This window comes from Mixophyes fleayi, chromosome 3 (assembly GCF_038048845.1).
Source record: "Mixophyes fleayi isolate aMixFle1 chromosome 3, aMixFle1.hap1, whole genome shotgun sequence".
Lineage (NCBI taxonomy): Eukaryota > Metazoa > Chordata > Amphibia > Anura > Limnodynastidae > Mixophyes > Mixophyes fleayi.
Window position 1 is genome coordinate 80937557 of NC_134404.1, and position 16039 is coordinate 80953595.

Consider the following 16039-nt stretch of genomic DNA (forward strand, 5'->3'; position numbering starts at 1 on the left):
CTTATACTGCTGGATTGGTTTTGCACATTTGGTTATAATTATTATATTTTTATTTATTTTTTTAAATTTTTTTACTTTTTTTTTATTTTTTAAAAACTTGGGAATAATGGGGAAATAACTATGCCCTTAGAAGCACAGAGCACAGGACACAGCACCACTGGACTGAACAGGACACGGCACAGTACCCAGCAGCACTACGGAACTCAGCAGGACAGAGCACAGGACACAGCACCACTGGACTGATACTGCAGAATGTGTGAACTTGGTAATATTGCAGTACCAATGGACTTATACTGCTGGATTGGTTTTGCACATTTGGTTATAATTATATATATTTTTTTTAATTTCTAATTTTTTATTTTTTTTTACTTTTTTTTTATTTTTTAAAAACTTGGGAATAATGGGGAAATAACTATGCCCTTAGAAGCACAGAGCACAGGACACAGCACCACTGGACTGAACAGGACACAGCACAGGACCCAGCAGCACCACTGACCTCAGAAGGACAGAGCACAGCACACAGCACCACTGGACTGATACTGCAGAACACAGCACAGCACAGCACAGCACAGCACAGCACAGCACAGCACAGAACTAAACAGCACAGAACTAAACAGCACAGAACTAAACAGCACAGAGGACCACCTAACACACCCTCCCTCTACCCTGATCAATGCCCGAGTAAAGATGGCGGCGACTAGCGGGGAATTTATAGGATCCGAGTATCGCGAGATCCGACAACGGGATTATGAGTCAGAGCTTCAGTTTTACTTTTGAATTTGGCGCCAATACCCGGATCTGTCTCGGATCCGACTCGGATCCGCAACGTTCGGGTGGGCTCGGATTTCATAAATCCGAGTACGCTCATCCCTAATTTAAACGTAACTTTACACCACCTTTTCTTTTTAATAAATACACCACAGTGGTTTTTACTTACATGCTGTGGTGTGTTATTCCTGCGAGGTCTGTGTGGATTCAGGGGCTCTCCCAAGTTGTCTGCTGGTAGAGCAAGCTATCCACATCCCCATATAGTACAGCGGAGAAGATTTGGGTGGAGGCACTGTGACTTCAGAGAGAGTGAGTAACACACACACAGTACACATGAAGCACCCCTAATTGAACAGTTAGAGGTGTGTTACAGCAATATAAAGTAAAATATGAACTAGAATGCATTAAGTTAGATTAGGTTGGCAGCAAGAATGAAAAGAAGCACACAGTATATACAACTCTGTAATAAATGTTTGACAATATTCTAAGCAGAAGGGCTGTACATTGTGCTAAAGCTAGTAAAAATAATACATTTCTCTGAGTGAATGAACAGAAACATCAGGCAGGCATTTGTAAGTATCATCAGAATGGAATGTATAGTTTTGTATAAATAACTATACTTCCATTATATAACACTATATTCAAGTTTAATTCAATTATGAAATAATATATGTAATAAAGCTAATTTATACCTAAGCAATGTGTGTCTTTATCGTTGTTACTAGAGATGCTCAGACTCGGTTCCCCGAGAACCGAACACACCCGAACTTAGCAGATCAGAGTACCGAGCCGAGCCAGCTCAGTACTTGCGCGCGCCCTCGGAATCGAAAGCGAGGCAAAATGTCATTGTTACGTCATCGGATATTGCGAGTATTGGATCTCCACGGCGATCCAGCGCCATTTCACAGAGGGACACAGAATGGGTACCACGGTTCTTGGCAGTCTCTAGTGCAGTTGGGCAGCTACATAGGTAGAAAAGAAAGAGGAGGGGTAGCAGTGTTCTTCAAAGTCTCCAGTGACATTCAGGAGAGCTCCATTGCTCCATCGCTAATTGTCATTGCTAAAATAGAAATAATAGGGCTGGCAGTCTTGGTCTAAATCTGCAGTCACATTGTACTGTGTTATATAGGTAACACACAAAGAGGAGAGCTCAATTGCTCCATTGCTAATTGTCATTGCTGAAATAGAAATAATAGGACTGGCAGTGTTCTTCAATATCTGCAGTTACATTTTACTGTGCCATAGCTCACTCAGAAACAGGAGAGGTGTCAGGGTTCAGTGCTGAAACAGAAATTGTAATAATAGGGCTGTCAGTGTTCTTAAAAGCCTCCAGTGACATTCTACTGTTCCACAGCTCATACAGGAGGGGTGGCATTGTTCTTGTCACTCTCCAGTCTCAGTCATGATGATACTAATCCCTCTACCTCATATGCTAAAGCCTATGTTCAAGTGCATAGTGGTTTTAAGTCAGGGAAACAAAAATGTAAATAAAAAGCTTGTACCTTTTTAAAGAAAAAAACACCTCTCTAATAAAGATGAAAGTTTACTGTAGACAAACATAAAATTGCCAACATGCCATTCTACCCAAAATATTACCAAGCATACCAGCATCAACTAGCTCCCTAGATCTCAGCACCTGCAATCAATACTGCCATCATATTCACCCTGTCAGAATTACTCTGTGGAATTGTTGATACCTGCCAGCAGTTGGCGCTACTGAGTACTGAGGCGCGGAGTCTAACACGCCCCTGGTTTTCACCAGGAACCCCCGCAAGGAGGTATGGACTTCGCTGCAAGGGACGCGCAGGTCGCGGCCCTCAGTATCAGTCAGCTGGCGAGGTGACAATTGAGGCAGCGGTGACAGCCCACCAGGATGCAGGATGGAAGAGTAGTCAACAAGCCGGGTCACAACCAGAGGAACGGATATAGCCAAATCAGAAGTAGGAGAATGGTCAGGAAGCCGGGTCAATACCAAATATCAGTCTAAGCCAGAATCAGGAACCGAAGGAGAAGTCAGGAACAAGCCGAGTCAGAATCCAAGTAACAGCAACACAGGAACAAATGCTGGAGCAAGGCTGAAGATCAAATACTCTGGCAGTAGACATGTGTCAGAGGCTGCTTTATATACCCTAATGTGCCTCCTGATAGGGTTAGGGAGATTTTGGCGGTAACACATGCTGGCTGCAGACAGGTGAGCAGAGATCACGTCCTGCTGCTAGGCAACAGGACGTGGTTGCTTGGAAGGTGCAGGCGTTCGTCTCCTGCCCCAAGTGTCAGTGCGGAGACGGCGCCTGACACACCCTCATCAGTGTGTACATCATCCTCAAACAATACTAATTCATTCCACTGGAATCCACCGTCACAGAAGTCTGTGTACTTTGATGTAATTGCCGGTAATGGCTTTCCTCATGGAATTTGTAGTTCATTTTAGGAGACATAGCTCTTAAAACTAGGATCAAGCACAGTTGCCAAAATGTAATGATCCGATTTCAAGATGTTGATAACTATTGGATCCTGGTGAAGCGAATAGAGTACTTAATCTACAAGTCCAACATAATTAACGGAATTGCTTTGTTTCATTCCCTCCTTCAATTTCTCTTGCTGTTTTTTAAAAATTCTAATTAGGGGAATCACTTGACTCAAGCTAACAGTGTCTGCACTCTCTTCACAGGTGACTACTTCGAGTGGTTTCAGCTCCTTGCACAATACGGAAAGTATTCTCCACTGCGCTGGACTAAAGTACATTTTCCTTAAATTCTATTCTTCTTGCAGCTGCTGCATTCTCCTACATGCTGTTGCAGAATCCCATAAATGACCTTAAATATTTCTGGACACAGAAAGCATCTCCTGCATGTCATTGTCATTTTTTTTAAAAAGTTCTGTACCACTAAGTTGAATGTGTGAGCAAAACAGGGAATGTGATGGAATTCCCCCTACTGTAATGCTCTAACAATATTGGTGGCGTTAGCAGAAATCACATATTCTCAGTAGAGTCCAAGCAGGATAAACCATGTTGCAATGACATTCCTTACTTTTTCAAACAGGTTGTCAGCGGTATTACCTCTGACTTGCGCCTTGTCTCTTCTCTTATAACTGCCTCTCACTCCCGCCTTCAAGACTTCTCCCGTGCTGCTCCCCACTCATGGAATTCCATACCACACTCAAGCAGACTTTTCCACAGCCTTCAAATCTTTGAAAACCCATCTCGTTTTTAGAGGTGACCTTATCCTCGATAACACTATTCACACGAATGCACCCTCACAACTATCCCCTATCTCCACTCTGAGCCAAACTCGCTCCTCTTTTTTCAGCTGTACCCTCTTCCCTTTAGAATGCAAGCTCTCTAATGAACAGGGTCCTCCATACCCTTTTTTTTCATGTCTCCATTCATTTTGTCTGCCTTGTCTGGTTTTTTTTTAACGTATGTCCTGTTTTATGTATGTCCTTGTCTTCCCTACTGTATGGCGCTGTGGAGCACTGTGGTGCCTTACAAATCTATGATAATAATAATAATAATAATAATAATATATCTCTTAGTGAAGCGGATGATACACAGAGTAGCCTGCCTTTGAAAAATGTGACATACTTGGGTACATGCTGCTGCTGTCCCTGTTGGTGAAGGTGAATCACCAACCCAATGGGCTTTTACAATCTTATAATCTTTAGTTTGCTCAGTTCCGCTTGTTCACACATCTAAGGATAAGTGTACAATGGGTAGAATGGCATTTTGTAGCCCAATAATTACATTTTTACGAACCTTCTGATAGAGGTGAGGAATAGCTTTTCTAGTAAAATGGTGTTGTGTTGGAATTTGGTAACGGGTACAGAAGACCTCAAGTAACTGGCTAAAACCAGCTGCATTAACAGTGGATATTGGATGCAGATCTAATACTAGCATTGTTGCCATGGCGACTGTGATCCGCTTTGCGACTGGGTGACAGCTTTCATACTTGCTTCCTCTTGCAAAAGAATGTTTAACAGTCAATTGACTACTAGTAGTCTTCTTCTTGGTCTTCTTCTGGTTTGAAGATCCACCCCCAACAGCAGGAGCAGGCCTAACGCCCAAGGACTCTTCTGAGGATAGGGGAGGAGTCATCTCGCCTTAGAAACTTGGAAGCAGGATTAACTCCGATTACTTGTGAGGATATTGGTGATGAAGGTGTTGGGGGTGTAGATTGCAGGTGCTGGGATCTAGCTGAGAGAAGAGAGGTAGCTGATGCTGGACTGCTTGATGTTATTATTTAGCATAATTTTCTGATTTTCACAAAAGCTTTCCATGAACTCGCTTCAAATGGCGTAACATGGATGAGGATCCTTGATGGTTAAGGTCCCTACCTCTACTGACTGTGGCTTTACAATGCTACAAATGGCTAGACAACTGTTGTCAGGATTTGTGTACAACTAATTACACACATAAGAGGTGGATATTTTGGTCTTATGCCCAGGCATGACAATGGCCTTCTTCTTATCACTGGCAAGAACTGCTTCCACTGGTGCATGCCTTGCCACAGTAGAGTTCATTAATAGCACTGTTTGCTTAGGTGCCTTAAGCCAATTGTTAGCTTGTTTTGTGGGGGTCCAAACAAACCAAGCACTTCAGCCACAAAGTGGCACTCCTTGTCCCTGGAGTGCTGGCTTTGTTAAACTATATATGTCCTTTTCAATATCTTACATAAGGGTGGGAGAGCCCAAGGACAATTCCATCTTGCACCACTTTTCTTTTCTGCCACTGCTGTGTGGAAATGTTTCCTAGATGTGCTATGAACTCCTGTGTGTTTGTGTCATAGTTCTGTCGCTTAGCATCCAGCCAGGTTGTTGCAGTTTGTTTGAAACAGTATGAAAATAATATTGTGACCTGTGAGGTGGTCAAAATTGACTGCAAATGACTTGAAATTAGTGTTATTGAGGTTAATAATAATGTAGGGGAAAAAGAGCAAAATTATGTGATTCTAGCAAAAAAAAATAGGGATTTTAGAAAAAAATAGGGATCCAAAACAAAAACCAAAATCAAAACAGGACGTTAATCCAGATCCAAAACCAAAACCAGAACACAAGGGTCAGTGAACATCTCTGTTGTGACCTCAGAAATAACTTCTGTAGGGTGGACTGTGGACTGAAGTAAAAATAGTTCCTGGCTTTCAAAATGCAGTTCTGGTGGGTAAATAGCAGTCTGCTCTGACATTACAACTCTGTACACAATAAATGTGGCAGAAAGCAACATCATCCATCATGCATTGCAAGCATTGGTTTAGTAACATTATCTCTGTCATATCATTCTTATGCTTGCTGTCTCCAGATTGGACTAGCTAGTTTGAATAATACCTGTACAGAACTGACAATTGCAAAGAAGTTAATAAATAGAAGCATCAGAAGTGAAAGGCAGCTTGAAGATTCTAAGCTGCATAGCAGATGCCTGTTACCAAGAACTATGAAACCAAACAAGAATCTTCCACATTCAGCAAAGCACTGCTGTATCAGTCATGTCCAATTTCTTAGGAACAATACATTTTAGCTTATAGTCCATTCCGATAACTAAATGGGGTTAGAAGTATCCTACAAATGGGGGGTAAAATTGTAGAATGTATATATTATTAGAGGGTAATATTTATACATTCCTCCTGTACCCCCTCTTAAATCAGCTCTGTGAACACATGACTGTCAAATTTATGTGCTAATAGCTGGAATAGTAATGACAGCTATGGAGCCCAGAATATGATGACAAACTTAACAGTGTTAATGAACAAACCTAATCCAAAATAATGCAGGAAAGGTACAGGCCAGGTGTAGCTGAATATGAACAATGGATATCTGGATATGGCTGGAAACAGGTAAGTAGCAGAAAATACTGCAGGTACAGGTGAACTAGCTGAGTGAGATGACTAGCCAGGAACAGGGATGACAACTATCAGCTTGCAGTAAGTTCAAGGGACCATGAACAGTAACAACAATGATGAGCAAGGTGCACAGGAGGAAGCAGGCATATATAGGCAGAGACACAGATGCAGAGATTAACCAAGAGCAGAAGATTAACTCCTGCTAGTGAGGGAAGGCAATAGAACAATAGCAGCACCTCTGGTAAGCCAGCGGTACTGCAGGCCTGAGACAATCAACAGAGTCCAACATGAGTTTACCAGACTGTTGCTGCAGAGGCAAAGCAGCATCCTGGGGCGATGTTGCAGTGCAGGTGGGGGCAGGTCCTGACACTGACATACATCTGGTGCAAATACTTCTGTTGTTGAGCTGGACACATCTTGAGAATTGTCTGGCTTAACATACCTATGTAGGTATGCATTCGGAGCACAAATACATCCAACTCTAAATGAGTCTCATTGGGCAAAGGTCCAATAACAACATAACACACATGGTGCTAGGGCATGTTGTTTTACTGGTGACTTCAACACAATCAACATCATCCTCATAAACTTGATCAAGTTCAACACATGCATCATCATCCTTATTATTATCTCCGCTATCAACCTCAAGTTGTAGCATAGCAACAAATTCCAAAAAAACACTTTGGTCTCTGCTTAGTTTTCTCAGAGTATCAGAAGTTTATTTTATTTAGTGTTTTGCTTCATTGACATTTTTCTGCTGCATTAACTCTGCTTTAGAGGGATTACTGATTTTGTGTTACTATCCTGCTCAGTCAGGACTGTTACGATTGCAACCTAGCACTGTTCTGCTCATTAAGGGCAAGCTGCATGCAGTTAGATGAAAGCAGCTCAACCTTAATAAGCAGTACATTGTGATACAGGACATCCATCCCAACTGTCCTTGCAGTCGGAACATAGTCCTGACTGAGTGAAACAGTCACACAAAATAGTCACTGCCCCACCAGAATTAGGACAGCTGGCTTCCATTACCTATGTATCTAAAGTGGATGAGAAGAGTTGGCAGTGTCTCAAATTATAGCCACACCCATTTAGACACTCGGGTGGCGTGGCTTGCAAACCCCTCCTCTAGAAATCCTGCATTTGCCCCTGGTGGATATATATTATTATTACTGTTGCATACAATGTTATCACTTTATATTGTAGAGTAGCGGTACACCCCACTTCTGTACTCTGCCTGGCAGGAAGATGGATAAATCTCTAATCTACAACTTTCATTTTACCCTATGACTGCGAATTTCATTAAATTAATTATATTTTGCTTTATTTCATTATTAATATTTTATTTATTACAATGCTGTATGTGGCAGACTCAAGGTGCTCCAGGCTCTGGACCCTCTCCCACCCGCTTCCCAACACAAAAGGAGTGATATATATATAGTATATATATATATATATATATATATATATATATATATATATACATACATACTCGTGCATACATTAGAGAGTCTGAAGTTCACAAGAATCCAACAACATGAAAAATACATAATCAATTCAAGCCACAGCTCATGATCAATAAAACTCAGAATTATCCGATTCAACAGAATCAATAATTTTTTTAAAAAAACAATATTTAGTTGCCGTTTTGAGTTGTATTTAATGCATTGTACATAAATTATTAAAACATTGTTTCTGCTCACTTTATACTCATTTTCTTTTTAGCTGCATTCATCATGTGACATGGGTGGAGCCAAACAGGGGATTAGCCAATCATTTTATTTTGTATAACATTTTCCATAGGGAAGCTTAAACTCTAAATGCAATGTATGAAAGTCATGTAAGCTGGTAGTACAATTATCATTAATTGGAATGCTGTCCATTATGTTTTCAATTAGGTGTTTTCTTTTCAACATTCTGAAGTCACCAACTGTCTGATTGTTTGTTCAAATATCCCAGCAACCAGCCTGCTAGACTTGTCTGTACTCCACACAGAGTAGCACTTGCAAACACCATAAGGATTCTTTCTCTAGTCAGTTACTTGCAATCTAAAAATGTTCCTTAAGAACTGCTCTGAATATTCTATACTTGCATTAATTCCTCTGGCAGTATTCAGCATAGTTGTCAATATTCTCCTATACTTTCCAAATGGGGATAATACTTATGCTGGGAGCAATCAACTCACTAATTATGTGTGGTTTTTCCAAGGGATCTGCTTTGGGGGTATAATGGTAAGTACTGTCAATTTTATGAATACAAATTGTGACATTTTGTAAAAATGTTAGTAATAGCTGGATGTATTATTTTCAGTATAGGACAATTTCAGTAAAACAACTATATTTCTGTAAGACATTGTAGTTGTGAAAAAGATTAAGCATTTCAGTTTAAACAGGTTCAGAACATTTCGCAACATACAATCTCTTGGACACATAATTCAGAGGAGTCTTCTGTTACTAATCATATTTGGCCAACTGACTTTAAAAACAAAAATACATATATATTTTTGCCTGACAGTAAAAAAATACAGGCGTGCAAAAATTTGACACTTTATATAGTAAGGGGCCAATTTATCAAGAGGCGGTGATAAAAAATCATTTTTTTTATTCATACTTTGCATGGCAATAAAAAAAATCACTTATCACCACGATTTATGAAAAATATATTGCGAGGTCAGCCAGCGACACTCAGCTCCACCAGATACTGTTCTGAAACGGCAATAGTTAACTAGGAAGCTTGCGTATACACAGTCTAACTGAAAATCAAGATGTGGGCTTTTAGATCCACTAACGTGATACAAGGTTTAAAAATATATTAAACATATTAAAAAAATACAAAACAATTTAATAAAATGATTCATTAAAAACATGTTTTATTCATACAGTAAAGCATTTTTAAAGTATTTTTTTCCAATTATCGTCATCCTCAGATGTACTGCCAAGATCATTGTTAAATAGACTTGCTATGTAGGCTCTCTAATGCAAAGACATGTTGAAGTATTCGCCGCCAAACCCTTTACTGTATAGGACGAAGCGAGAAAAATCCTATCGCTGGTTTTCGCTGGAAATAGGACTTTTCATACTTTGATGCATTCACTTAACAAATTGTTACAGGGCTCAGTAGAGTAAGTAAAACCTTATTCTCAACCCCGACCCCCTTTGTCCTCTAGATGCTGTTACATTACTTTTAGAATTGCATGAGTAGAGTGTCATTCAAATATTTAAGCCATCAGTTGGCCATCAGCCAACTCTTTTAAACTCTTTTAAACTCTTAATAAAAAGTAATCATTAACATCATCATCATCATCAACATTTATTTACATAGCACCGGCTAATTCCGCAGTGCTTTACAATTGGGAACAGACATAGTAATAAAACAATACTGGGTAATACATACAGATAGAGAGGTAAGGTCCTGCTCACTAGCTTACAATCTATATAAAAAGTATTAAAAGTTGTCAACTCTGACACTTGTTTGTAAAAACAGAATAATATTTAACGGAATTTGAATGATAGGCTGAAATATTCTGTTTTGATTCTGCAAAAACATTTATTTAATTTAGTTTTTTTGTATTTAACATTGTTGATCTACCTCAATATGAAAGAAATGTTTGCATTTTTGACTTTTCACCTGGCATGAAATAAATACAAATAAGTTAGAGCCCATTAAGGAGCACTGGGGAGATCCACATCCAATGATAGAGGCTGCAAATTATACATTATAAAGCTTGTTTAAGACCGTCATAAAGTGCAAATCTGTTGAGCTCCTACTTTAGTCCAAGTGAGCCCAATTACATGGAAACCTGCATGGATATGTAGCCCAAAATAACACCATCAGCACAGGTGCAAAAGTTTGCACTGCATTAATTAGGAACACAAGTGTGCTTAGTTTTGCACTGAAGTGAGTGAAATGGGATTTTTTAACTGAGCTAACGGAGCTGGAGAAGATGCATTTAGGAGGGGTTCTCAGTTGTTATCGGTTGACGCACAGCATTTTCTCCTCATTAAAGCAACAGATTTTTCAGCCTGCTCAAAGGTCGTGCGAACAAGGCATTGTCCTGGGGGTAAATGTATTAAGCAGCGAATTCAGCATGTCGCCGATATTCTGCGACTTTGCAGGGGAAATTTAAAACGGCAATGGCTTGCAAGGCAAGTTTTGCCTTGAAAACCATTGCCGTTATATTAGTATATTGTTTTCATGCAGTGTATTTAAGCGGCTGTCTGGAAGAATGCATAGTTGTTAGTACCCCATGAATAGAGAGGATACCAGAGTCTAAACCTCCATATTTGTTTTTAGTTGTGTCTTTGTACTTATATGTTTTATCTTCAATAGAGTTCTTCTTTGTTATTTGACCAAATATATGTGATGAGAAAAATACTGAACTTGATAAAATGGATTGCTAAATAATACATTTTCACTCAGTATAGACTGTGCAGAATTATACTATCGGGCAAAATAGAACAGAAAGACAATATTTTTATCACCTGGTGTGACTTTTGATAATACTTTTTTGCTTGGTTTTATGTAATTCTTTTTTATCAAAACAGGATGTAGTAAATATCTTTTTAACTTATGGTGAGGGGGTTCATTTCACAAAATGAATTCAACCCACAAAACATACCACTTATTTTATCCTATGACTATATGTAAATGTGTCTGTGCATCTGTGTTGAAACTACGTTTTTTTCTTTTAATCTTCATGATTTATTTGTTATCACTTTTTAATTCACTTTAACTGGTATAGGATACAAACACTTACTAGATCCAGATGATCTCTTTCATGCAAGAACACCATTGATCATCCCACCAGGGGGCACTGCAATTCATGTGGATAGCAATAGCTGCGAGATCACTTTACCCATGTGTCTAATTAACAATCAGTTTACATATTATAATATTCTAAGACCAGTAACGGAGCAAGTGTCTTACAATATAGGAACATTTTTAACGTAAGTCCTATGTTAATGACAGATGTAGGCAGTATATTAACGAATATTGGTTCAGCCCACAAAATATCTGTTTTCACTTTATGTAAATATCTGGTGCATTAGTTCCTCCAATTTCTTTTCAATCAATTACGTTGTAGCAATAATGATGTATTTTTTATGCTTTACAGATGATCATTATAGTCAATGTTCTCCTGCTGGTGGACTTCTATAAGTGCAGTACATCTTTTTGTGGCAGAAAAAATGGATGTCCAGTAAGTGCAGAACAAATCTATGTTATACCCAAATATTTGGACTTAGTAGAATGAATGGACTCATTTTTGATGATTCATAAAGCATTTGTGGATATTAAGGAACATAGTCTGAGACAATTTTTTCCACCACCATAAACCAATCGTTGGTTGAATGACTTTATTTTGGAATAATTGTACTGCATCAATCCTAAACAATAACAGACATTAACAGAGGCAATGCCAGTGCACACACAGACTGTATGCGGTGGTCCAACAACCTATTTAATTACTTTATGTTGTGGTTCCCATTCTTTATCCATTACCTGTAGTTTCTAATGAATGTATAACACAAATGGTCCTGATTTCTATGAGGTGTATATCTCCGCTATAATCCAATTTAAGATATAACCTTTCTGACTGTTAGATGCGCTAAAGGACTCATGTCATCCATTAGATTATTGAATTCATGTATTTCAGAGACTGGGATCTGCATGTTGTGCTTTACTGGGTGTGTTGTTTTCTGGATATTCTCTAATCATCTCCTCACTGGGATTAGCACAAGGTCCATACTGCAGGACTAGCACTGGATGGAGTTACCCTTTTACGGGCACAGCAGGAAGGTATTGATCTTTGTTTATATGTAAAATTGTTGTTGTTTTCTTTGTAGTAGAATAATATAGCGCCCTAGTTTTTTTAAGAAAACGCATTTGATCGTCTCTAATCCGATCATACAGGATTCTTTGCTCAATTTTTTGATTTTTCATTCTCATCTGAGTACTTAATAAAAACCATTTAGAACAGTTTTATATCATATTGACTGTATTTTGAAAGGATAAATATCCTCCACATCACATTGCAGAGGAAGAAAGAGAAGCGTCCAAACAGGTGTTTATGTGATACTCCCCAACATTTGCAACATCTCCCATATAACACATCAATGTATATTGTCACAACAAGCTTAGAGCAGTATTACAGAGTATACTTCATTGTGAGCAGGGAAATTCAACAGAGATTTGATTGCTTATCATTATAGTATAGAAAGAGAAGCAAAAACCTATATGTCCTATATGAGTCCTATATGCAATGTTTTGGGTAGACTAGCATAAGGTTCAGCTTCTACCTGACAGTACCCAAATTGTTCTGAAATGCTCAATTAATATATTCAACTTTTTTCAGGAAAATAAATATAACATTGTGCATTGGACTGCAATTTGTTGGTGTCAGACCATCACCTAATTATGTTTGATCCAGTTATGGAAGGCATAATTATTTATTAATTTAGAATATATATAAATATATATAAAGATACAACACTTTAATTTTGGTAGATTTGGTAGATGTGGGACTTTTTCAACTGATGATGAAATTTAGGAGTGGAACGCGTCATCACCAACTTGCATTTAATAATTAACATAATTGTGCGTTAGCTCAAAAATACTTTTGTTCTATGCTTCATTTACCCACATTATAAAAAGACAAAACTAGATAATTACTCGTTACATGATTGTAGCTTTGGTAATGGGTGCATGGGCATTCAGAGACTATGTTTAATAGATCCACAAACACACGCCTCCAAAGTTTAGAATATATTGTTGGTAAATTGATAGTATCGATTGTACATTTACATACTTTTATTCAACTTCTGATTTGTGTGTGTTCTAATAGGTATCTTGTGGAGTATTCTACCTGGTCACAGTGTCTTGAGCCATACTATGTGGTGGAATGGAACATCATTTTATTCTCCATCCTAATTGCGCTCAGCTCTTTTCAAGTGATAATCTGCTTTTTTAAAGCAATATTGGATTTTGTAGATACGCTGTGCGGCTCACACAAGATCTTACCAGAGGTAATTGTTTATATAAGATTACAAGCTCAAAAGTCATCCACATCTTAACAAACTATCATGAGTTTGTGTGATTTAATGATGTCAAAATATGTGCCCCACACCTGTGACTTTAATATTAGTAAGATTTTTATTTTGAAAGATCAAATATTATTTTAAAATAACAAACTTAAAGTAAAAACACGTTTTCTGTGTGAACTTTGTATCATATAGAGATGATTTTTCTATCACAGTCCTCCTGCAGCACTGTTACGCTACCCTTACACCACTAGTCATTCCAATTGCTAACATTTAAATGTTCAAAATTGACTAAATATTGGCCTATCTCTTTCCACTCCAAACTTTCCTACACGTAGACATACTGGGCCTTTAGAGTTGGATGTACATCTGATTTTGCCAGTAGGACACACATTTTTGTTTATGTATATGTCCATTTTTATGTATTGTTGACTTGCGTCTCCCTATACCTGGAGAAGTGGGACACGGACAGACAAGCATAGGCTGAACAAATTAGGGCCATATTCACATTACTACACCACAATTAGCCCTGGACACAGACACATACACACCTGTCAGTAGACGTATCTCTGGTGCAGTGAAAGACAATGTTTATAGTGATCAGCAACACCAGCTAGCCACTTCTGATTGGCTCATAGCATATGGACCTCTTCAGCTGATAATACAATAAAGCCACTAATGATTTAAATACTAAGTGTCTGCCGTCTATTTGCATTACTTATACTATTCTCTCTTGTGTGTATAACACATTATTATATTATACTGTGTACAAGGCAATGTGATTAACATTTATTAAGCACATTATCAAGCCACATCTATAAAATTTGTCTACGCTATCTCTACGCTATCAAGGGGTGTGAGTATACAAGTATCATGCCCGATGTATGTCTGTGCATAATGCAGCTGGTTTTGGGCCGATTGCATCTAGAGAGGCAACAAATGCACATAAATACGATTTCTAATGTTTACCTTTTCCCTACGTACAACTGAGATACTATATATCCACCCATAGATTAGCCCCACAGTATGCTGCTGTTAATATCCCAATGTTCTTATTGGCTATGATGTTTTCTTTTATTCCTCACGTACTTTATCTAGTACTTTTCCATGTGTCCCCTGTATTGAAGAATGATAAGAATAGATGTACAAATTCTAGTCAAATACTTTGACAGTACCACATGTTTAAGGCTCTCCCAAATTTGAAAGAAAAACTGGGACATCCACCAAATAAAGTAGAATATTTATAGTAATATATCCCCATTTTCCTTGACAGTTTTGGTACATCAGGAGTCTGAATTACTGTTTGGAAAAAATAATAATTGCAGAACAATTTGGGTGGGAATTTTGGGATTCATGTGAGGTGCTGTGAGCAGTCTGAGGACCTGATTGACTACAGGGGTTATTCTGCCCACTTCAAAACTGGGGGAGAGAGGGAGAGAGAGAGAGGGAGAGAGAGAGAGGGAGAGAGAGAGAGGGAGGGAGAGAGGGAGGGAGAGAGGGAGGGAGAGAGGGAGAGAGGGAGGGAGAGACATAACAATTTACATACTTTTCTTTTGCAGCATCACTCCATATGATATGATGAGACATGAAGAAACTAGATCCACATTTTGAACTTGTTAGCCCAGGATACTCTGGAGAAATGTATGACGTTAAGACTACCCAGAATATATATTTTTTTACTTTTATGCTCGTTAGCCCTATATGAGTTAATTCTTAAATGAGTGCAATTTGCATCTTGCTGTCTATGTAAGGTACATATACTACTATCCTCTTACACTTGTGGTTATTTCTATTAACCTTAATGACCAGTGGAATTTTATACCTTCACGAAAAGGACAAATTTCACTACTAGGGTTCAGCTAAACGATAATCTTTTTTTTATTTACTATTTTACGTATGTAAGTAACTATTAAATTGTTATATTTAGAACGGATAGAACTGTAATTTAATAATATAATTTAATAAATGTTTCTTTATTTTATTTGGATTACACATGGGAAAGATGAACATAAATAGGAAAAAGTTAATTTAACCACAGACTTGTGCTCAATTATTTTTACACCTGTAGTAAAACAACACACATTTAGCACTAAGTTTATTCTAAAACATTCAGTATCTATTGTGATATCAAATATATGTACTTTACTTGAAGTTTCGGCACACATGTGAGTCATAATAAAGTGTGTTGATGGGTGGGTTGCATTATTTAATTAGTTTCCTCCCTAAGGTGAGACCTATATATTATTAATTTATTAGTGCTTGCATTAAAATGGACAATCCCTGGGTTATATAAAACCCTGATCTCTTCCTCCAGAAGGGGCACACCAGGATTTTCCTCATGTATGGGGTAGTCCGCCTCTCTCACTAAACACAGCATTCTCTGTCTGTGACTTCTCTTCTGAC

At 38.3% G+C, this 16039-nt stretch overlaps 1 protein-coding gene across 1 annotated transcript; it reads left to right on the top strand.

Moving 5' to 3' along the window:
- Positions 1-8626: 8626 nt before the first annotated feature.
- On the top strand, positions 8627-15545 carry TM4SF18 (transmembrane 4 L six family member 18). Its single transcript, XM_075200542.1, has 5 exons — positions 8627-8830; positions 11713-11796; positions 12253-12395; positions 13441-13621; positions 15196-15545. The coding sequence occupies exons 1-5, from the start codon at positions 8654-8656 to the stop codon at positions 15208-15210; spliced, it is 600 nt and encodes a 199-aa protein (XP_075056643.1). The 5' UTR covers positions 8627-8653; the 3' UTR covers positions 15211-15545.
- The last annotated feature ends 494 nt before the right edge of the window (positions 15546-16039 follow it).